Source organism: Chinchilla lanigera, unplaced genomic scaffold (genome assembly GCF_000276665.1).
Source record: "Chinchilla lanigera isolate Chin_1 unplaced genomic scaffold, ChiLan1.0 scaffold00065, whole genome shotgun sequence".
Classification (NCBI taxonomy): Eukaryota; Metazoa; Chordata; class Mammalia; order Rodentia; family Chinchillidae; genus Chinchilla; species Chinchilla lanigera.
In genome coordinates this window covers 12,367,523-12,391,143 of record NW_004955466.1, presented here as the reverse complement: position 1 = coordinate 12,391,143, position 23,621 = coordinate 12,367,523, and the positions used below count along the sequence as shown (strand labels likewise).

Below are 23,621 nucleotides of genomic sequence, written 5' to 3'. Positions count from 1 at the left end.
ATAAGGAAGAGCAAGAGCACCCACAGTGCCCCCGGCTCCGGTGGCTGGCCTGCCTAAACACAGAAGTCTGAGTACTCAGCTTTTGCCTTGGGCTATTTTGTTTTTTTTATATATCACTAATCATTTTATTTTAATTTTTATTTTAGAGAGAATAAAAACAATAACAAAATAACAACATAGACAAAAACAAAACAAAGCAAAACCAATAAAAATGATACAGGGCTTCAAAACAAAATGATAGGAATTAACAGTGGTTGTTATATCACATATTATTATCTTCAGTGAAGTTGCTCAGATTACCAGATATAAGAATGCAAGATTGATCAAACCATTGAAGAGAATAAAAAATAATAAAAAAGGGCTAAGGATTTAGCTCAGTGGCACAGCACCTGCCTGGCAAGCATAAGGTCCTGAGTTCGATTCCCAGTAACAACAACAACATAATAATATTAATAACAATAAAACATTAGAAACCATACAGAGCGTCACTAAACAAGGACTGTAGCACAACCTTGGGCTATTTTCTAAAACAATATTATAAATTACAGACTCTTACCAATGGAAAAACAAGAGAAACCTAATGGCTTCAAGACCTAGCACTTGAAGATACTCTGAAATCAGGGTGGAACACCCTGTCTAATGAGAGCACCAGCATTTTTTCACAGTGAGCACATGTAGGGTACATACGATTCTAAGGGCACCAGGTCCTCCAGCATCTCAGGGGTTCATCCAAAAGAGGCCTGATCGTCACCCCTTGGCCTTTTCCTCGCCTCATGCTGCCTGCTTACCTTCGATGAAGTTACCACTGTTACCACCCCCTACCTCTCGTGTGCCTCCCATGGCCCTGGACCCCCCAGCCCTTTTCAGGCCCTGGCACCTGCAAGCCTCACCTCTCCACTGTCCTCCGACTCAGTGGTGTGTGCTGTCAGGAAGCACATGCTCTCCCAAAGTGTTCTCACCTGAGTGACAGGTACTAGGGGAGGCTAGTGTAACTTAACCCAAATTCTCTATAATTTTACTCAAATCGAAACTAGAAAAATAAAACGAAGCCATACTAAATATAACCATCAGGACTCTAACAACTTCAGATGTGAAATTTCTACCAGTAGGGAATATAATAGGAAAATCAGCCGGATGTAAGAAATGGTATTATAGGGTGACTTAAATGGACACCCATCTGGCAGCAGAACGGTCTATTAGTGTCAGAATGTGTGGTGAATACAAATTTTTGTGTGTAATTGTTAGATACAGGCACTGTTTATTTTCATTCAAAGGCCTTATTTTTTGTGACAGCTTCATTTTATCAGAAAAGAGTTCCATTCCGCACTAAAACTACTTCCAGCTGGTCAGAAACACCACCGACCCAGAGAGGGACTTCCAAGAGAGAGATTAATGCACCAGAGATGCAAGCAAAATGGAGGGGTGAGTTTTGTTCTAATAACTTTCTAGGCACCAAATACCCATAACAACGTTTCGGTGCTTTCATTATAATTTTTTCACCATGGTGTATTTTGCTGAGAAACATCCAAAGTGATTTTTCCTGATAAATACTGGATGAAAGATTCCAACGGATTTTTTCCATCATCTGAAGTTTTCATTGAACACATGCGACAGCCAACATTTAAGGCTAGCTTCATGGGTTTCATTACTAAATGTCATCCTCCCCTTCGCCTCACGCCGTGAGCTGAGCTGCTTTCAGGGCTTGAGTCATACAATCTGAAATGAGGTAAATGGTGAGATTAAAGCGACTGGGAAGAGGGACTGATTATTTTGCTTTTGCAGTTGGAGGATGTGCACCAATTATTTTTATCTGAAAAACAAAATCATGTGATTGAAAGCCAAGTAAACATGCATTTCAGTTTCCTGTTAAGTAGTCCCTGGATGCCTGGCAGGTAAAGGCAGCACCAATATTGTATAATTTAATCACTTTCTCAATAACTAGCAACAGATACGTCCCAAACCTGCACATCTAATGTGAGTATACTTTGCAAACCAGACACCAACACCTGAGTCTGAGGAACAGAAGGCAGCAGGTTATTTAATGATGCAGTTTGGGCGTCAGCCTGAAAAAATGCTCAGAAGCCCCTCCAGACCCTGACTTGCCAGAAAACAACAAGCACTTTGACAGAGTGATCCAGGAAGCCAGAAGAATCACCTATCCACCCAGCCACAGGACAAATCAGCTTCCTCCCAAAGCCATCACAGTGTCTGTGCCCTCCCCTCCACCACCTCCTCCTTGTCATCTCCCGGGCTGACTTCTGCATGTACCAGGACTTCTTCCCTCTCAGTGTATCCTTAGTTAAGACAAAGAATAACTGGTCACCATTTTCTTACACTAGTAATTCTTCATCACTTCCTATACTGTCACCTCCCATAGCAGACCTCTTCTCCATGAATTATCTCCAGGCCTCTAGCATCCCCTCTCAGACTGAAGTTTGTTGTTACTTTTAGTTCTTTAATCATTTTTATGGTTCTCCTTTGAGCAGTCTTCTTGTCTTCCCCCAAGGAGACTGAGAAAAGTACAAAGGGGCAGCCTCAAAATGTACAGTCCTGAAACATCCTAGGTATTGGGACTCCTGCCAGTCAATTCACAGCTTAGATGGGCTCGGTGAATTCCTTAGCAACTTCTACATTCTGGGCCAATTTACTATGCCAAATACTGTGCCATTTAGCAGCACAATCTTCTGGGAGTGTTTTATGACCCGTTTTCTGTTTCTTCGTTGGCTTCTAAGGGTACACCATCACCCTTAAATGTGGAGCTCAATGGCCAAAGCTTTGACTGCCAACACACAAGTTTTTTTAGTCTCTAACCTCAGTTTTGTCTATGGCAGTACCACCCTGAATGTGCCCGATCTGCTCTAATCTCAGCTTCCTTTTTTTAGAATGCTGCTTATTTAAACTCTATGACTGTTAGCAGGAAGAACAGTTCCCCAGCAACCTACCTCAGCACACTAGGCCTCCTTCTTATCTCCTTTTCATTTCCTCGCTTGTCAAGAAAGGGTAAAAAGACCCACCTGGGCATGCAGAAGTTGTGAGTCCTCTGCAAACTGCTTTCCCGCCAGAAAGACCCTTTTCAGCATTTTAAAATACAGTCACACACCAAACAACAACACTTTGGTCAGTGACAGACCATCTAAGTGACATTGGCCCCATTAGATTATAATGGAGCCGAAAAGTCCTTCCACTTCATGACATCCTAACACCTCTCTCAGTTTGTGGTGCTGTAAACAAACCTACTGCACTACCAGTCATATAAAACTATAGCACATCCCATTATGTATTATCCAGCACATTGTGCTGTTATGTTACTGATCTATGTACTTACTATGTTCCATTGTTATTCTAGAGTGGTGCCCTTTCTACTTACATTTTTTAAAAAATTTACTACCAAACAATAGGCTCTGTCGTGCACCAGCAGCCTCCTACATATTGTGTTGACCTCATTTTTGGACATAAAGTAATTTCTCTTTAGAGAAATCTAGGTTTGTGTAAAGGTCTCGTCATTCTTTTATGTTCACACAGTTCCCAGAACATGTCCTCCTAATTCAGCAGCTCAGGACTGTGTTTACTTCCACACTATATGGCTATGTGTGCAATTAATCGTTCCCTTCCTTCCTTTCTCTCTTTTTCTCTCAGGTTGACATCTTAGTATTTCCCTCTGAACTACTCTGTTTTTATCTTAAATGAATCCCCCAGTTTACTGTTTAATATCTAGCCCCAATCTTTGTTATTCTGAATACACTTACCTTTGCCAAATTTCCATTTTAGCATTCTCCGAAAACTTCATCAAATTTTATTTTAATTTCAGTCTCCATCAATTATTAACACTTCTCTCGAGCATTTACCTTATATGTTCCTTTTTGGTCACAACAAAGGAACATTAGCTTGTCTTTCCTGAACAGTACTTTTGTACATATTCTGTATCTTATTCTATTTCTAGTCACCTCTCTGTAGTCTACTCACATTTGCTGGAACACTACACCTAATCCATTATCCAGAAAATGGAAATATAATACTAAGTGGTTTACCATGGCCCCCATTTCTTTCACAATGTCATAAAAATTTATAACACTTAAAAGCCAGTGATCCCTGAGGTCATTTATCCTAAATAAAGAACAAGTCTGCTGCTTGTGCAGCAGAATCTGTGTCAGATGTAGTTCTCACGTTATAAGATGTGTACCTTTAATGCATAACATCAGGGCGGCCTGCAGTGCCCAGCAGCCATTCAGTCCTGATGGCTCATAGCCCATTAGAAAGAGGCAGGTGGGCTCTTACCATTCAGAAGTAAGGGACCAGTGCTTGAGAAACTCCCTTCAACCTCACTGCCAGATGTGGTTTCACAGAGAGATAATGATCCCCTTCAAACAATGGGAAATAACTGAGAAAAGTCATTATGTCACTGTTAAAAAATGTCCTCGCTTATCCTGCCTTCATTGTTACCTAATCTGAGTTTTATTTCTAAAGGCTCCACAGTGGGAAGACTTAAGCACTCGGCATAGCCAGCTCATGAAGTAATTGCTTTCAATATGCATCAGATCTTGGTAGCAGAATGTCAGCAATGCTGGGGAAAGAAGGGCTGAGGTAACTAGGGAATGAGGCAGCAACTAAAGAAGTCAAACACTACACCCGATTTGACAGAGCTCTTACTCTCTAACCCAAACTAGAGACGAGGCAAGCATGGCACAGATGAGGGGCTGTGTGCAAAACACCAGCTGACCTGAAGTGACTTCTCCAGAGCCATCCGCCTCCAAAGAGGCCCTCACCTGGGCTTCCTGGGGGAGCCGCAGGCTGTTGGCGATAGCGATCCACTCTGACAGTGCTCACAGCCCCCTCCCCAGACACCCTCCTTTGGGAGCCACCAGTTGTCCAGGTATCAGATTCGGTGTCTCAGCCTGGGGCAACAGTGCAGCTAACCTTTCTGATGACCCTGTTTCAAGCCTTCTGCTCCCACTCAGCTCCTGTGAATTAGCAGTCTTCCAAAGTTCCCGAGGAGGGACTGCTACAAATATATTCCATATCCTCGAGAATCAGTCCTTCACATCCTCCCAACAAAATATTATACAGCCATTCAAAATAATGATGCGGTTATATTTTCTGATCCCTCACAAGATCATACACTACTACACTTAAAAATAAAGACTATAAATGTTGATTTGACAGTGTTTTTTTAATGAACACTAACATGACTATTTATCAAAAGGGATTAAAAAGTCTGGAAGGGCTAACATTGAAAGACTAATGAGGATCCGCTCTGGAGTTGGGTTACTGGGCTTTTCACCCTTATTTTCTAATTCTTTAACGGAATATGTACCATGTGAGTAAATTTTAAAATAGTAAGCAAAGAGAAAGAAATCCAGCCTCTAAAAATGTAAAGCAAGTTTTCACACAGTTCCCGTTATGTTAGGGGCCCCACAGAAGCAGTTGTAGAAGAGAGGCCCTGTATTCCCCACTCGGAGGGAAATCTCCATCACTGCAAGAGCCTGATGCAGAAAACGGAGGCCTTGAAGAACCACTAATTAGGGGGTATCCAAGGAAAACAGCTTTAAAGATTTGTTTAAAGGCAGTAAAGCTACCCTTAAATAAAATATATTGCTTTCAAAACTATTACTATGACCTTTTCGTGATGACCAAAAGCAAACAGAATTTTATTCATAACATCACAGTATATATTTTTCTATTTTTACCACTTCACCTGACACAAACATCTGCTCCCCTCGAGCTGTCTCCGGTTCCCCCTACTTCCCTCCAGGTGTTCAGAGTCACCCCCTCCAACGTGATGCTTCTTGTTAGTCACTCAGTCAGTCAACCTGCTTTTGATAAGGGGGAACTCTCTCCCTGGGCTTCATATCACATGTATGAATCAGTTGTTTGGAATAATACACAGCTTTATGTGGTTATTTAAAATTTAATGTGTGAGTAGTTTTAATTCCTAAGTGGACTTCAGCACACTACCAAGGATCCCGCTGGATATCCCCAGACAGGATCTTCTTCCACAGTACCAGGACCCCCAACCTACCTGGGACACATGGTCACCCCCGCATGTCCCCTTTTGCCCCACATGTCCTCCTTTTCTAGCCTTCCTGCAGCTGGTTCTGCCGGCTGACCTTGCGGGAGGGTGTGAGCAGCACCAGGAAGCACCCTGACAGCAAGGCACGTTCCTGTCCTCTCCACCTTCCCAGAGCTCTGGCAGTCACTGGAGACCCAGAAAAGCCATGTGCCAGGGAGCACAGAGCAATGAGACAGGAAGACATCAGGACGCTTCCCCCAACAACCAGCTTGCTGTGCTCTAGATCTACCTTATGTCAGAAACAAACTTCCACTCACGTGAAGCTGCTATTATTTTCAGGGTTTCTGTCCCTCATGCCTGAAACACATCCTAACTGGTAACAGATGGTGATCGCGTTTTCATTCATCCTACAGCACGTCCTGACCCTTAACTCCAAGTGAGCACTGTCCCAGCTGCAGAGGTGCAGCAGGGAAGGCAAGGGCCAAGGCCTCTCCTCCCGTGTGAGGCAATTTCCAGCTCCACATCCTCCTGGCTCCTAACAGCACTACGTAAGGCAGGGGCAAACCCTGACAGCTGTCAGCAAGAGCCCTCCTGCTTATCCTGTGGCTCAACACCGACTTGTACAACTAATGGTTAAAAAAAATCAGAACTGCTTTTTAAAAGAAATAAAATTATTTCAGTCAACCTCTCCTGTTACCATAGCCCCTCCCAAAGAAAAACTGAGTAAACACATTAACAAAACCTGTGCCTCTTACATCACAATGACCCAGGACGACAGCTCTCAAGATGAACCTCGAGGAACCCACACCTGCTGCGCCTCCGTGTCCTCACCGTCGATGGGAGCGTGGACAGGACTGCTGCGAGGGGCAAATGAGATAACGTCTCAGAAGTGCTAAGGGACAGTAACTACCCTCAGCTGCCAATAAATATTAACTTCTTGGAAAACAGACATACTTTTTAATTCAGTAATTCCATTTCTGAAGTTCTATCCTAAGAAAATCCTAACTATAGAGGGGAAATTTTATCCAAAAAAATTTGTTCAGTTAGTGCTGTTTATGATAAGTAAAAACTGCAGGTTTAGTGACCTTCCCCTGCCACCTCCACTTTTACCCAGAGGTGGGTGAAGGCCTAGAAACCTGGCCCTAGCTGAGATCTGTAAACCCAGGGCTAGCAGGGAAGAGGCAGACAGGGCTGGGGAAAGTCAGAGAAAAAGGGAGAAGTTATGTCCAAATTCCTGGCAAGACAGACTTAGGAGTTCAAAGTGTCAAGTATGTCAGGGTAGAGGAGAGCAAGAGAGCCAAAATGAAGCCTGGCCTCTGAGATCAGGCCCCGCCAGTAAACATTCCAGAATGTGGACCCTGGAGAGATGCCCTGAGAGCGGATGGAGAAGGAAGCCAGCAGCCTGCACAGATCTACTCCGGCTGTCGGTGGGTGGGCTGGAGCACACTGGGTCCTAATAGAAACAAAATACCCTTCCATCCAGACACAAATGGCTAAATACCTCAGGAAAATATTATATAGCCATTCCACAATACTGATTAGAAAGACTATAGTTATCTGAGAAAACCTTTGACTAATGTTAAGCATGTGTATTCATGTATTTATAATATATAGTGTATGTACTAATATGTGTGTATCTATACATACACAATACGTATGTGTATGTACAGTTTATATAATGTAGTATATATTTATTCTGATAGCAACTATGGCATATGCATAAAAACACTTTGAAGAATCACACCAAAATGCTAATGACTTTTAGGTTAGGAAGTTAAAGTAATGATGACTTCTCTTCTCTTCTCTTTGTTAAACTGCATTTAATGTATAGGCTTTAGGTTATTTTTATATTTAAAAGTTCTGTAGGGGGACAAAAAGAAAATTTGGCATGTTTATCTGTGTCGTAGTACTAGTTTTCCAGAAATTTTCTTCTTGGGCAACAAGCCATGTTCCTTTCCTCTAAATATCAGTTGATAAAATTCCAGAGAAAAATGCTCCTCCCTTAGATTAGTTTTTTCTCTTTGGAAAGAATCCCTGACTTGGAATATCCTTTAGAGGACAAACGCAAAACTCATTTAGGGGATGCACTGTAATGGTCAGCAGTTTCCTAGGCCATTCCCAAAGGTCTGGCTCCCCCAGTACTAGTTGCTATGTTACTGAGAAGGGATAGAAAGTGTAAAGCTACAAATACAAAGACTATTACATCCCTCACATATTCATTTTTGTTCCTATTTCATCTTATTCTATTAGGAACTTTCTGATAGAATGGGTACCCTGAATCTCCCAAAGCATAAGCAGCCCATCTGTAACTTTGCTATGCTTATAGCCACAATAAGGAACAAATTTTTAAGACAGACTAACCACGATTATGAATACCAATTCTTAAATCCTGCCTGACCTCCAACGAAATCTCTGAAACAAGTCAGTTCAAGGAAATATTCACAATAACATCTTTAATTGTCAATGAAATTAAATGTGACATTTAATTTTCTGCATTATTTTTTAAAATTTACATTGTTAAGCTTTTTAAAGCTCTACGATTGGGGAAATGTTGTAGAGTGAGTATTAGATAAGATGAAAATACATATGAAAAGATTTTAAGGAGCAAATGGACAGGCTAAGGAAGCAGCTCAAAGAAGAGCCATTGCCTAGTGTGCTCTGGGTTTGAGCACTGCAAAAATGTAAGATAAAAGGAGTAAATGGTAACGTAGCACATGTGACCTTACTCTCAGTATAGAAATAGATATACACATACTTGGAAGGGGATCAGCAAGAATAAACAACAGCTGCAGGAATTGTTTCTGAATAATAAAAATTATTTCTACATTCTTATTTTTATTGTGATTTTTCACTTTCTATAATACACACATGTGTATGCATGTGTATAATAATGGAAGATTGTTTTCAGCTTTCAAGAAAGCTTTCCTCAGTCCTAAAAATGTATACCTATACATTTCCTGGTTCAGAGCAGGGTACTATATTCAGAGCAAAATGCCAGAAAGTTAGAAATGTATAAATAGCCTCTTTGTACGAAGGAATATACATTTAAAAAGAAAATCTCAAGGGAAAAAGTTGCTCTTGAAGATTCCCTGTTCAAGGCCAAAGGCTTAATCATGTTGCTTAAGACTGACAAGTAAATGTTAGGATTACAAAAACCAAAATCATACTCTGATCATTTTTATTTTTTCCATCATTAACCAGCTTCCCTATGAAACTCTTTAGTCTCCCCAACCCCCAATCATACTCCCCCAAGTATTTACTTACAATATTCCTTGTACAGTATAAAAAACTAGTATACAAGAGGTGATTGAAAAATATAGTGAATATTTGTAACTTGCCACAGTAAAAGACACATTGCCATTAACCCCTTCAAAATACTCCACCGTGCTTCACATACACTTAGCTTATCATTCTCACCACTTTCTAAAGCAGTTCTGAAGTCCTCCTCTGTGTGTTCACAAGGCATGATCAAAAATATGGTGAACACTGCTGCCATGTGACAGCCAATGGAGAAGCAGGCTCACACAGGGATTAGTGTGTGTCATGCCAGCCTTAGTCACCAAATCTCCCACCTTGCAACTTCTGGCTGTTCTCCAAAGGCAAAATTTCCAGGAAAGGCAAATATGTGAATGGATTTAGGACATCAAGGCAGTCATGACAGCACAGCTAAACACACACAAAAGAGGTCTTCCACGACTGCTTCAGAAAGTGGCAAGAACAATGGGATAAGTGTGTTCTAAGACAGGGAGAGTATTTTGAGGGGTGACTAATGGTAAAGCGTCTTTTACTGCAATAATTTTTAAACTTAAACACACCATATTTTTCAATCACACCTCATATTTAAAATGTGTTTTATACTTTGGTAGCCCTGAAATAATTATCTGTTATGGTTAAGTATAAAAGTAAGTTATTCATTGACTACTTCAGCTATAATGATTTCAAAGCAGCTGTTATTTACCTGGGCAATGGTTCTCAAATTAAAATAATTCTCTGAATCAGCTTTGGACTCCATGCTGTTAGTCCTTATGTTTAACAGATACCTTGTTACAGGTCCAAAAATCCCACTGTAGACCAAGGAGTAAATAACCATTTCAAAGGCATAATTGTATGCTGTATTTGTATTACAGTTAGAGATACAATGATCAGGTAAATAAGAGTGGTAAGTCTCAAGCCAAACAAAATGATTCCACGAAACAAAAGCAACTCTTACCCCACCTTGCAGGCAATACACACATGTGTAAAAAGTATATTTTTCTTCACCCCCAAAGAAAGACTTGTATTTAAATAATTACATAGCCCTCTTCCATCATCAAAAAATTTTTTCCAGTCTTCATAAAGATCACCATCAAAATGAAAGATCTTGGCAAGCGCAAGGTCATGAGTTCGATTCCCGGTACCGGAGAAAAACCAAAAAAAAAAAAAAAAAAATGAAAGATCTGCACCTAGAAAAAAGTAAAACATTAGTGTGCTAATCCTGCATGCCCTCTTCAACACTGATGGAGTTCTGTACTTTGAAGGACTTTTACATCAGACTTTAAAACCAGAACACAGAAAGCCTGTGTGTTTTCCCTAGTGGTCGGGGTGAGGATTTGGGAGAAGGACACGACTGGTTCTTCTGCAGGATTCCACAGGGTCTTTGAATTCTACCCATATGGAAAATAAATGGGTCAGTGGTGCTGTGGTTCTGCCAGGACAGTGAGTCCTCCATAACCTCTCCCTCCCACTGCTGACCACTAAGGACTCGAACAAAGTTGGAGGTGGTGGCTACCTGAGGATTGTGACAGTAAGCAAAAGCACATGGATTAGAGGGAAATGGAAGAGGTTCTTTTCCCCTTCATGCAGCTTTACCCTGGGGTCAGTGTCCAGTTTTAGAGCCATGTGGCTTTATCTGCAGCTGAAATTCCAATACAAACATGTCCTTCTGGCAGGATGAGCCAGGAAATGTTGCCCCGCTGGAGTGCAGTGAGTGGGAGAAATTCCAGAGGGTAAAGATCTGGAGAAGTTGCTTCCTAATCCTGTGTGTGAAGCTTAGGCTCCAGCTCTGTCTACATATGAGCCAAGGAACGCAGAGACGGGCACACACCAACACAGCAACAGCTCCGAGATAGCCACCCACAGGAGGCTCAGGCTGGCGCTGAGCTCTGTGGTGCGGGACAGATCCAAAGCCGCATTTCAGCCACTGCTGTCAGAGAGTGGCAGAATGTAGGGTCACAGCCCAAACGGGCTGACTGCCTACTAAGCCAACACACGAATGTGCTCCTAAAAATTAAAAAAGGACTCAAAACCAGTCCAATGCAGCACTGATAGTGTCCATGACAATACAACCTGTAATTCCTTAAAGACTAAATGGAATAAAAAGTAAAGTGTGATTAATTCTCAAGGGAAAAATAATCAACAGACACACCATTCTCAAATGTCCTTAATGTTGAAATTACCAGACTTTAAAGGAGCTACAGGGAGCTGGGGATTTAGCTCAGTGGCACAGCGCCTGCCTGGCAAGCATAAGGTCGTGAGTTCAATTCCCGGTGCCGAAGAAAAACCAAAAAAATAAATAAAGGAGCTACAACTATGTCCCATAAGAAGAAAGAAAATAAATTTCAAATAAAAAGAAAAATTCTCAACAGAGAAATAAAACTTTTTAAAAAGTCATTTGGAAGCTTTAGAACTGAAAAATATAATATTTGAAATAAGAAATGTTCACTGGGTAGACTCAAAAGTAGATTGGCATAACAAAAAAGGATTAAATGAGAAGGAAGATAAATCAACTGAAATTACACAAACTGCAGAACACAAAGGAATTGAAAAAAGTAAACAAAATGTCCAAGGCATTAAAATAGTGTCAAAAGATGACTTCTAAAAAACAATTACTAGAGCTAATAAGTGAATTTACTGAGGTGCTGGGCTCAAGATTAATATGCAAATATTATTGTCCTTTTACATATCACCAATAAACACTGGAAAATGAAATTTGAAAAATTTCTATTCACAGTATCAACAAAAAATCATAAAATACATAGGAATAAATCCATCAAAAGACATTAAAACCTTCACATCAAACAACTACAAAATATTACTAAAAAAAATTGAAGATGACCTAAATAAATGGAAAAATACAGCATACTTCAGGATTTAAAGACACATTACTGTAAGATAACAATATCCTTACAGTGAACTCTACTCCATAGGACAGTGGTAAAAATTTTAACAGGCTGGGTTTTTTCTGGCAGAAATTTACCACCAAATTCTAAAATTTATACGGGAATACAAAGGGCCTAGAATAATCAAAGGCGTTATGAAGAATAAGGGAAAGGCAAAAGAAAAGAGCCGATTTGGAGGAAATGACTTCAACAATTAATACAGAAATCAAGGTTTGGTATCAGTGGGAAAAAATAAACATCTAGGTAAACGTATTAGGACACAGAAATAGACCCTTATACAGAGAGTATGGTGACTTTTCTGACAAGATGCCAATGTAGAAGAGAAAGTCCTTTCAACAAACAGTCCTATCCAACTGGTTGTTTGGACATACTGGACCTCTGCCTTCACCTCACATCATACACAAGAATTAACTCAAAATAGGTAATTGACACGTATGTAAACCAAAAGCCATAATACTTTTAGGACAAAGGATAGGATGAAATCTTTGCAACACTGGATTGGTGAAAGATTTCCTAGATAGAGCACCACAGTCACAAACAAAAGGAAAAACAGAAAATGGGGATCTGAACAAAATTTAAAATGCTGCTCTTTATAATGCACCACTAAGAAATGAAAATGCAAACCACAGACTGGAAAAAAACATTCACAATTTATCACAGTATGTCTTCAGAAAATTTATAATGAACTTTCATAATTTAATAAGAAACCAATCTAATTTTCTAAATGAACAAAGTATCTCAATAGAAATTTCCAACAAAAAACAAAACAGGTGGCCAGTAAGTACATGGAAAAACGCTCGATGTCATTAGTCCTCAAGGAAATGTCACTGTGCATTGGTCAGACTGGCCTAAGAGACTGAGCACATTGAGTTCTGACAACCAAAACCTTCATACGCTGCTGGTAGTACTGTAAAGTGGTGCAATCAGTTGGGAATATTTTTGCAGTTCCTTAAAAAAGTTAAAAATACTACTTTGATAAGACCTGGGTATTTCAGTCCTAAGTATTTACCCAAGAGAAACAAAGACAGTTGGCCACAAAAAGACCTGCATGCGAATATTCACTGTAGCTTTATTTGTAATAGCCCTAAACTGGAAATAACCCAAATATCTATCAACAAGCAGACAGATTGTATATCCAGAAAAAAGAACACAACTTAACAATATAAAGGAATAAACTATTGAAGCGTGAAACATGGGTAGATCTAAACATTATAAGCAGAAAATTTAGGCAAAAAGGAGCACACACTAATTTCATTTATATAGAAATCTGGGAAATGTAATCTACGGTGACAGAAACATCATTAGTTGCCTGGTGAACAGTATAGAAGAAGGGATTGCAAAGCATTTCAAAGAAACTACTGAGAGTTATGGAAATATTTTTATATTGATTGTATTGGTTACGCAAAGTCAAAACATACATCAAAACTGATCAAATTCTTTTTTTTTTTTTTAAGATAGGGTCTCGCTGTGTAGTTTAGGCTGGCCTTGAACTATGTAGCCCAGGCTACCGCGAACTCACAATGATCCTCCTGCCTCAGCCTCCCGAGTGCTGGGATTACAGGTGTGCACCACCATGCTTGGCCAATTCTATTCTTAAAATATGTGCATTTTATTATACTTTAATTTTACCTCATTGAAGTTGTGCAAAATAGGGGAGGTTGCTGTTTCCATAAACTGTGGGTTTTAGTTTTTACAGTCATTCAGGGATTAGAACTTGGCCCTCAGAGGATAGGAGTTGGAACGGAGGCTTTTCCATATTCCTTTGAGCACTGAAGGACTACACCCGTATAATGAAAGGCTGGGGGGAGTGGGGGAGAGTGTTTCACTTGCTTACCCAGGGCGAAACTAAAGGAGATTGCCTTAAGAAAGGTCTCCTCTGAGAACACAGCTACTGCCTATCCTCACATAGATTTAGAATTTGAATTTATACCTGTAGTCAGGGAACCCCTAAGTAGATAAATTAATTTAAAAAGTGGTCCAGCCTGGAACTATCCCTGAGGCACTTGGCAGGAAAAAAATACAAAATTTCTTTGTATGGAAAGTCCCACAGAAGACCTTCAGTAATACCTCACTGAAAGTGAGCTCACAACACAAAATAATAAAATACATAAAACTAGACAGTATGTGTGCAAATATGTGTAACACTTGGATAACACTTTGTAGTTATGAGAATTTTTTCAAGCAGGACAAACTCAGCCTATGAAATCTGCACATGCACAAAACATGCTGCTTTTCCTCAGCAAATACTTAGGACCCCATTTTTAAAATTAGGAATATTTGCCAAACAGATCCATGAAATGAACGACACAATTTGCTGAAAACATATAATTTGAGATTTCCTTTTAAAGAAGTGCAAAGGATACTTCCATGTTCATATAATAGAGCATGGATAAATATATACACCAAACTTACTGAAGAATCGGATTTGAGGATTACAGGAGTATTTGGGGTATTGTCTGGTTGTATTCTTTTCTTTTGACAATAAGCATTTGTAATTTTTAAGAACAAAGGAAAATATTTTAAAGAGGCCATTTGTTTATAACAACAATAGCAGCTATTCTGTCATTGAAAATAATGAACAAAACCCCATTTTTCCAAGTGCAGTACAACTGCTAGCTACAGGGAAGTCAAGCAATGGACTAGAAGGATAAAACCAGAGTTCCTTGAAAATCCTGTTTTTCATGCTTCTGTTAGTTTGGCATTGTCACCTAAAAGGTAATTGCTCGAAAGGTGGTTTTCAGCGTCCACTTCCGAGAATAATGCTCATTGAGAACTTGGAAATAATTCAAGAACTGACTGCAGGTCACAGTTGTCTTACACAATAAACTTTATAGCCATGCTTCAAAGAGACTGGATCTCGGCATTAGAAATGAGATCATCCCAGCCCTTGTGCTAGGCTGATTTAGTCAGGTAATCAAAGAAATTACTAGTTGCGTAGAAAAATATATGAATAGTAAGACTAGCAACTCTACAGCATTTTGAAGTTCCCTGAACTCTCTTACAAAAAGATGTCTTGCTAAGAGATGTGGCCTTTATAAGCCATGAAGCAATAACTTCCAAGAATGAAAGCCTTGCTAGAGATGAGGTATATAAAGTACTGGAGAAAATTATACTTTCAACACAGAATAAAGAAACAGATAAAGGATTTTTGCTGCATTAAAATTTAGCACCTGACATCATCTGAAAATTTAATTGAATACATGTCACAAGTATTTGTATTATGGGAATTAGATCATTCTATTATGTCCCTTTAATAAAATTTATCATCCCACTGGCCACATTTGCGAAGTGCCAAGCATCGAAAAGAACAAAGACATAAGTAATTGTACAATAGCAAATAATGCACAAAGAAAGCTTTTTTCTACGTCAGCGAAAAAAATAGAACGATACTTAGAAAATTATCATTCTCCATCCTCAAAGGAGTAACTGATTCAGACAAGGATCAACAATGTAAACTAAAGCCATTACGTGGAATTTGAGGGAAATTATATCCAAAAGTACTGAAGGAGCTCCCATTAACACAAGCCATTTGCAAAGAAAACATACTTTTATACCAGAGACATCTATGTTCACCAGCTCAACCAAAGGATCGCTCAAATTCAGTAACAGTGGGGCAAACTGATACAGTTCTCCATGTGAAACAAAAGCATTCAACAATCCTAGTGAAATCTTGCCAGGAACGTTAACCTGAATACAATCAAGCTTCACATTGCTTACAGGAAATGAAGGGGATAAAAGATGTTAAAACACAATATAAAAAACCAAAGCCAGAAAGTGGTCCCCATCAGGCAACTTTCTCGATTAAAAAAAGCCAGCACCATTTTTTTTACTGGGGAAAGAGTATTCTAGACTACGAAGACTAGACACCCACAGCCTGATGAACTGCAGTGACTGACTGAATACTGGTTGGGGGTCGGGAAAGATGGGAAGCTATTTAATAATGCTTAAAACTAGCGGGTAAAGTTGCACACATCTGTAACCCCAGCTATCCAGGAGGCTGAGCAGGAGAACTGTTAAGTTTGAGGCCAGCCTGGGTAACTTTGGGAGATTCTATCTCAAACTTTTTAAAAAGACCTGGACGATAGCTTAATGGCAGAATGCTTGCCTAGCATGTGAGAAGCCCCGGGTTCAATCAACAACAAAAATTCTTGTTACTGGAAAAATTGAGGCCAGGGATATAACTCAGTGGCCCAAGTGCCTGCCTTGCAAATGCAAGGTCCTGAGTTCAATTCCCAGTACCAAAAAGAAAGAAAAATAAGTATTTGGTATTATGAATTACTAATTTTCCTTAGGTGTGATCAGTATATTGTGGTGTTAGAGAACCTTCTTACTCTTGGGAAATGCATGCTTCAGCTTTGAGAGGTATAATGTTATGCCTGAAATTTAAAACACTGCAGAAGCGTGTGGAAGAAAGAGGACTGCATCTTTCTTTAACCTACAAAACAGCAGTATGGTTTAGTCTAATATACACAGTTAAGGCAACATGTTAATAACTGTTGAATCTAAACAGTGGCTATACATTTATTGTACCATCATTTCAACAAATCCATGTTTTTAAACGTTTCATAATAAAAAGCTGGAGATTTTTCTTAGAAATGCTTTCCTTAAGAAACAGCTATAAAGTTTACCTTCAATTTTAATATAACTTACCACTCTAAGAAAGTGGCTTGCTTTTCCAAACTGGCTTACTCACTATCCATTCCAAGACCACCAAAATTTGTCTTAATAATTACAAATAATACTCTAACGTTGGCTCTACTATAAATCTCACAAATACCACCAGTAATCAGAACAAGGTATAAACATCTGCTCTTATACCCAAATAACAAACACAACAGCAGTAAAACAAATTGTTTATTACAGTATATAATGTTATATTAAATTTACACAATGATATATATAAAAACACATACCACTTATATCATACAGTAATTTAACAACAGGAATATCAAAACAAATACTACTCATGCACAAAACATGCATATATTGATATAAAGAGAGCAATTTTACACAATACTGTTCACCAAAAAAACTTTTTAAAGCCCTTCCAGATAAGGTCAGCGGTCCAATCTGGACTGGATTGCACTACTGCTCAGGCCAATGCTTAGGCTGCACAGTGCTCAGCGAGCAATTCTGGACTTGGAATCATGCCCGAAAGTTACTTCATGTAGAGTGAATGTCTCTGTACTAAAGTACCAACATGTTATCCCAAAGGCAAGTCCTCCAATTACTGTATTTGCTACAAATCAGACAAGGATACAAAGGCATCAAAATGCTGGATATATGGCCCAAGAAAAGGCTACTGTAACCAGGGCCCAGGCACCAAGTGTGGCAAAAGTTTTGTGACTCCTTTGAAGGTAATACCAGTGCCCTTATCCAGATTGCCATCTCTGGATTTAGGATCTGGTCCAGAAGTTCTGAGTGCAGTAAACGGAACAGTTCTGAGGAAGATATGAGAAACGCAGACTACAGTATAAAAAGACACAGAAAACGACTACCTCTCGGGCCTACTTCCCACAACTATATGCAATGCTGTTCCACAGGAAGCCCTTGCAGAGGCACTACCCTGAAGAATCAAGGGACAAATGTCCTAAAAATTCCACTCACCTGACCTTGGGAGCAAAATGTCTCACCCCAGTCGTATTTAAAGGTCGAAACCTGTACCTTACCAGATATGCTGAAAATTTAAAATAAAAATCAGCGGAGAGCACAAAATTCATTTACTATCACCATTACAATCTCAGTATTTACTTCTAACTAGCAATACATCCTTTACCTTCCATTAAAGGCACTAGTGTCTATACATAGAGAGGAGACATAATTTACCTTGGTTTTATCTTAATAAAAGCATTTCATGAAAGTGTTACACAAAAACTAAGACACCACTCTTTTTCCCTTTTTTTTCATAAACTACGGAGAAAGACACCACACACCAATGGTACTCAAACTGTCGTCATCAGCTTTAAAGAGCCAGACCGAAAGCGGAGGATTTTCTTTTTCAGGGTGTGCGAAGCCTTAATTTTGACAAAGGTTTTTGTGGGGTTCGGCGTCGCGACCGTCTGAATTGGGAGAGTCTGGACAAACTGGGACCAAATCAGGCCCCCGCTCTCTTCCGAGTCGCTGGTGGTGGTGCTCTCGCCCACGAACTCGCCCTCGCTCACGCTGGACTCGCTGTCGCCGAAGCAGTTGGTGGTGTAGTTGCTCTGCTCATCCTCGCTGGTGTCCACCACGGTGGAGTGGAAGAGGGACTCGCACTCGGCGGAGTACTCCGAGTCGCTGGCGGCGTAGGCGTAGGGACTGGCGTAGGGCAGAGGCACGGGCACGGGGTACACACCCCCGTGCTCGCGGCGACCCCGCCGGGTCCTCCGCAGGGCCTCTTCGTAGGAGATCTCCGCCGAGGACTTCCACCGCCGGTAGTCGGTTCGTTTGTGCTTAGGTTTGGCCACCACCGCCTCGCGTCCGTGGCCGTGCGCCTTGCTTCCGGCCCGATGGCCACCGCTGCTCAAGGGCCTGCTGTGAAGACCCTCGGGGGCCCCGCCTCCGCCCTTGCGGCCCCTGCAAGAGGCTCTCTTGAGTTTCTTATTTGTATCCAGGTCGTCGGGGAAGCGGCACTTCTTGCCAGCCGCCCGGGTTTTCTCCCTGACCGTGGGCAGGCCAGTCTCCAGCCCCTGCAGGGCCTGGCCGCGGGGCCGCAGAGTGGAGCTCCTCGCGCCGCCTGCGTTCCGCTGGCCTCGGTGGAGCCTGGCTCCCGGCTGCTGCCCCGGGATGAACTGCGCTTTGACCAGGTGCCCCTCCTCGAGGCTTTGCGAAGAGCCCTCGCTTTTGAAGTCCAAGGCCGGTCTCTCCTCCACGGCGGCGAAGGCTGCAGACAGCAGGGGAGGCGCGGGAGGCAGGGCAGGCTGCAGGGTGCTTTTCTGAGCCGTCTTTTTCAGGGGCTGCACTCCTTTGTGCTCCTGTGGGAGCCCGGGGCCCCGGCCTGGGCTCTCCTTCTGAGAGGCAGCTGAGGTCTGACCACTTTCTTTAAGGGACTCTCCTGCCCCCGTGGCGGCAGAACACCAAGCCTGTTCCTGGGAGGCTGCCTTGGCATTTTTGGGGAGATGCTTGCTTGGGAGCTCCAAGGCAGCGCCTGCTAAGCAGCCCTCAGAGACTAGCAGCCTCTTGCCTTCCAGTTCTGCCTTGGATTCCTTTGACCGCTGCTTCAGGGGGGAGAAGGTCACGCTGTCCAGAGAGGGCATTCCGCCAGAGGGCAAACACACCAGCTTCGAATTCTTCAGGTTTATGCTGCTGACCTGGGAGCCACTGCCACCAGCGGCCCTGACACACACGCTCCCATTCCTCAGAAGTCCTTTCGTGGGGTCCACATTCACACTGGTTCTGGGTTTGTTGGTCCTTACAGGATGCGTTTTTTTCTGGACCAGGCTCAGAATGTAGCCATCCATTTTCTTACTGGATGAAGGATGGGAAGCAGGCCACAGACTGTTCGGTGATGGTAAGGAATCATCTGTTTTGGTGGCGTCTAGTTCGGATCCAACGCAAAGGTCACTGGCCTGGTTCTCTAGCCGCTCCTCCTCCTTGAGAGGAGTGCCCGCCAGACAAAGGAGGAACATGGGGCTCTGCACAGCCACCGCATGCAGGGGGCTGGGATAGCGATAGACATCACTCCCATTTTTAGAAACCAGATCACACTGGTACTTGGGGTTCACATCTGCAACGAGATCAAGGGAATTAAATTGTAGTGTGGAAGGGGAACAGCAGATGCCCCTGAGGCTTGATCTTCAGAGCAGCCTTTTTTATATTCCCCCATCCTACGAGATGTGTAAAACATGCCAAGGTACACGCTGAAGAAATGAGTTAGCACCAGCTTGACTTTGGCCGGTTTTTATTAAAACAAATGCACGGTTAGAAAGAGGGTATGCCAAAGGGAAAAAGTGAGTCATTCTCTTGTCTACTCTCCCCTCTGGTTTCCTTCTAAAATACTGTGGATAAACATTACATTCTGTGAACCTCATTTTTGATCCTGATTCCTAATGACATATGTTTGAATATAACTTGTCAATTGAAAGCTCAGGGAAACATCAAATTTCAATAAGACTAATAAAGTTTAAATAATTACAGTATATTTTCCATGACTACACTAAAAAATAAGTATTTTAATATAAAGAATTCTTGATAAGATTTTCTAAGTTGAGTAGTAGTATTAATGGATAAATTTCACATGTAAAAAATGCAGGTGCCAGGCTGGATGTGGTGGCACACTCCTGTAATCCCAGCACTCAGGAGGCTGAGGCAGGAGGATCACTGTGAGTTCAACATGATGTGGGCTACATAGTGAATTCAAGGCCAGTTTGAACTGCATAGTGAAACCCTGTCTCAGACACACACAAAAACTGTAGGTGCCAAAATAAAATGAAACTTTCTTAAATTATTTTGATCTCTTAGTGATACAAATATCAAACCCTTATAATGACCTTCATTCACCAGAGAAAATAAAAATTCAGTTGATCACTAATTTGTCCTCCATAATTATGTTTATTCGTTCAAGAATTGAGAACCCTCTGTGCCAGGTTTTATGTCAGTTGTTTAAGGGAAACTGTCCGAAGTTCAGTAATTACCAGTCTTGGGCAAAAATACTCTGGACCCAAAGACAGTTTTTAAAAAGCCTAATAATACCAAAATGCCATGTCTCCACCTATTCAACCCCCAACCATCAGCTTGTTCTAAAACAAAGAAACCTGTCTAGTTAAATCCTGTCCCACCCCTACTCTCCAACCACCAAACTCCTGTCTTTGCCTTACATAAAGCTGCCTTTATCTACACTTTACCAGGCATTTACCCCTTTTCCCTATTTATAGTTGAACAAAACAGGCCAGATTCCAGGGCCCAGCCCAACTGTCTCAATTATGTGAAGATGTGGCATTTGGGAGAACAAGGGGTCTATCTTCAAGGAAAACCTGTACCAAAGTGCTTTTTAATGGGTTTATAAATTTTCCCTTTGAAACCAGATCTTCAGGGGTGCAATTACCAATGAACTTGAAGCGCAGACACATTGGATAACAAAGTTCTTCTTCTCCAAATGATCGCCACTAACAACACATATTGTACAAACACAGACACCAACTGGCAACCTCGGCTGTTCAGTGTCACACTGGCCTTACCTGGATCAAAAAATTCAGCTTTAAACCTAAGTGAAAATACAGACAAACCATGGGTATGTTGACTTGTGCCTACACCTACAAGAGCTCTAATCTCTACACTTCCTCTGCTTTTCCAAGCAATCACAGTATAACAGGACTAATGAAGGAGTCCAGAATTTCGGTAATAACTGCCATTTAGCAGATAAGCTTCTAACAAACATTTGTAAACCAAAATCCCTTGTCTATTATATGAGATGGTTGAATTCACAATTTCTGAATTTCCTTGTGGTGGCAAAAAAACATGGACCTTCCTTACAGGTACAACACAGGAGCTTAAAGCATGCTTTTGCTACTCTGCAGCTACATAGACCTAAATGACCTTACTTAGCCTCACTTTTCGGAGACATAAAATAGGGCTTATACCTGCACACTGCAGTACTGGAAGAATTGAAAGGAGATAAATACATGCAGAGGACCTAGCATTATATGACACATAACTAAAATGCAGAAATTCTCGCATTAACAATATCATTATTCTCCCTGAGTTCACTGCTCCAAATGGTGAATTATGGCATAGGGACTAGAAGGATCCTATCACGTAGCATACTCTGGGAAATATGGAAGGGACACTGATGGATATATTTTAACTTACTGGGTATGGTAGCTTTAAACACTAGAAAAGTAAGAGGAAAACAGTTTCACAAAGGTTTTCAAAAGAAAATCAAGACAGTCAGTGTTGCTTAGTAGTGGGGATTATAGCTCAATAGTAGAATATATTCTTAGTGTGCTTATTAGTACAAAACTCTACAAACTCCAACACCAGAAAGTTAAACTAACAGCAAAGGCTCAGAAATGGAGTTCAAGACCTATAATTATTGAGACATTATTTCTAAGGTTGAATTGTCTTGCTGCTATCAGAACATAAAGCCAAACCACACCCAAAGGCATTGGATTCATTCTGGATATCCACTTACATCAAACTGTGGGTTCTACAGCACCAACTGCAGTTCCAACAAACTTTATTTTCCATCAGTAAAAGGCATTGAAAGTAGGAAACTTTAAGAGCCCTTGACCCATCCCAATGTACATTTCTGTAAATGCTAAAAATTCTTACCTGCAGCTTTGGGGCAACCATCTGAGACAGTCAAAGCTGCCTCCAGGGGGCTGCAAAAGCAGGTGCTGGAATGACAACTGGATAAGCACTCACTGAACACCGAGTTAGAGGAATTGGACAGGGATCCTGAAGCTCCATCACTCAGTTCATAAAACCCTACAAATAAAGACAGCTAGAATTAAGATCATGTCAAGGAATAATACACATTCATGCTTAAAAAGAAGATGGGTCAACTTTCCAGGTAGGCGATTTTGTTGGGGGCTTTTGGAGACAAATCTTGTTTCACTGAATTTTAGAGTCCTGATTTTATGGTTTTACATCAAAAAATCTTTATGAACAGGCAAAGAGCACATAACTATGAGCAACTTTGAAGTTATTCTCACGTTTAAACTGACCTTCTTCCCACCTTTAAATTATGTACAAGAAAGGAACTTAGACCTAAAAGAGCCTCACCTTTATTATGAATGTTTATAACTTTAAGAGAAAAACAAATCTAAAGAGCCAAATGGTTTAGAAAAGAAAAAAAAAAAAAAAAAACTTTTGAAGTGGTCTCAGGAAGTTGAAGTGTGACTAATTTTCTAGCCCGGTTCTGACTTTCTCAAGTTTCAAAGGAAGACTGCTCTCCCAGAAGTCTCAAGAGAAACTTTTATTTCTTATAAACCCAGGGGACTCCAGTCTGATGAATCTATTACAAATTTTGTTGTCCGACTTTACTTCATGCAAATGAAGAGCAGACTGCTTTTCAAAATTCTCTCTGCATTACAAAGCCATTGCCTTCTGCAGGTCTGGAAATGCTAACCACGGGAGCGACCCATGAGCACCAATCCCCTGCTCTCACCCGAGCTGGGCCGGCTGTCAGTCTCCAGGCGCTCTTCAGACGTCTTTTCTACATCCAGTCTCAGGTCACTGATCTGCTTGTCCAGTTCTTGCAACTGATTCAACAAACCAGCATCTCTTCTCCTCAAACAATTCTGATTAAGAACAGAGAAAGGAAAAATGAAGACACACCAACTTAGTTCTAAATATTCAAAATTACCCGTCTAAAAGATTGAGACCCTTCCAAAACCAAAATATTAGTGCATAACCTGAAATAAAGAAAAACTCCAAGAATTTCAAGATATAGCCTATCTTAAATTCTTTCACTTTGCAGTGATAGTCTCTTCATTTAAAAAAGTCACTTTTTAGTTTTACCTAATATATACAAACTG

General features: G+C 40.9%; 1 protein-coding gene across 1 annotated transcript; it reads right to left on the bottom strand.

Moving 5' to 3' along the window:
• Positions 1 to 17,002: 17,002 nt before the first annotated feature.
• Positions 17,003 to 23,384, bottom strand: Dact1 (dishevelled-binding antagonist of beta-catenin 1; the record flags this gene model as incomplete). Its single annotated transcript, XM_013522014.1, is given in 3 exon segments — positions 17,003 to 19,870; positions 22,414 to 22,569; positions 23,252 to 23,384. Coding segments are annotated over 3 exon segments (2,052 nt in total), but the record flags the coding sequence as incomplete, so codon positions are not given.
• Positions 23,385 to 23,621: the final 237 nt, after the last annotated feature.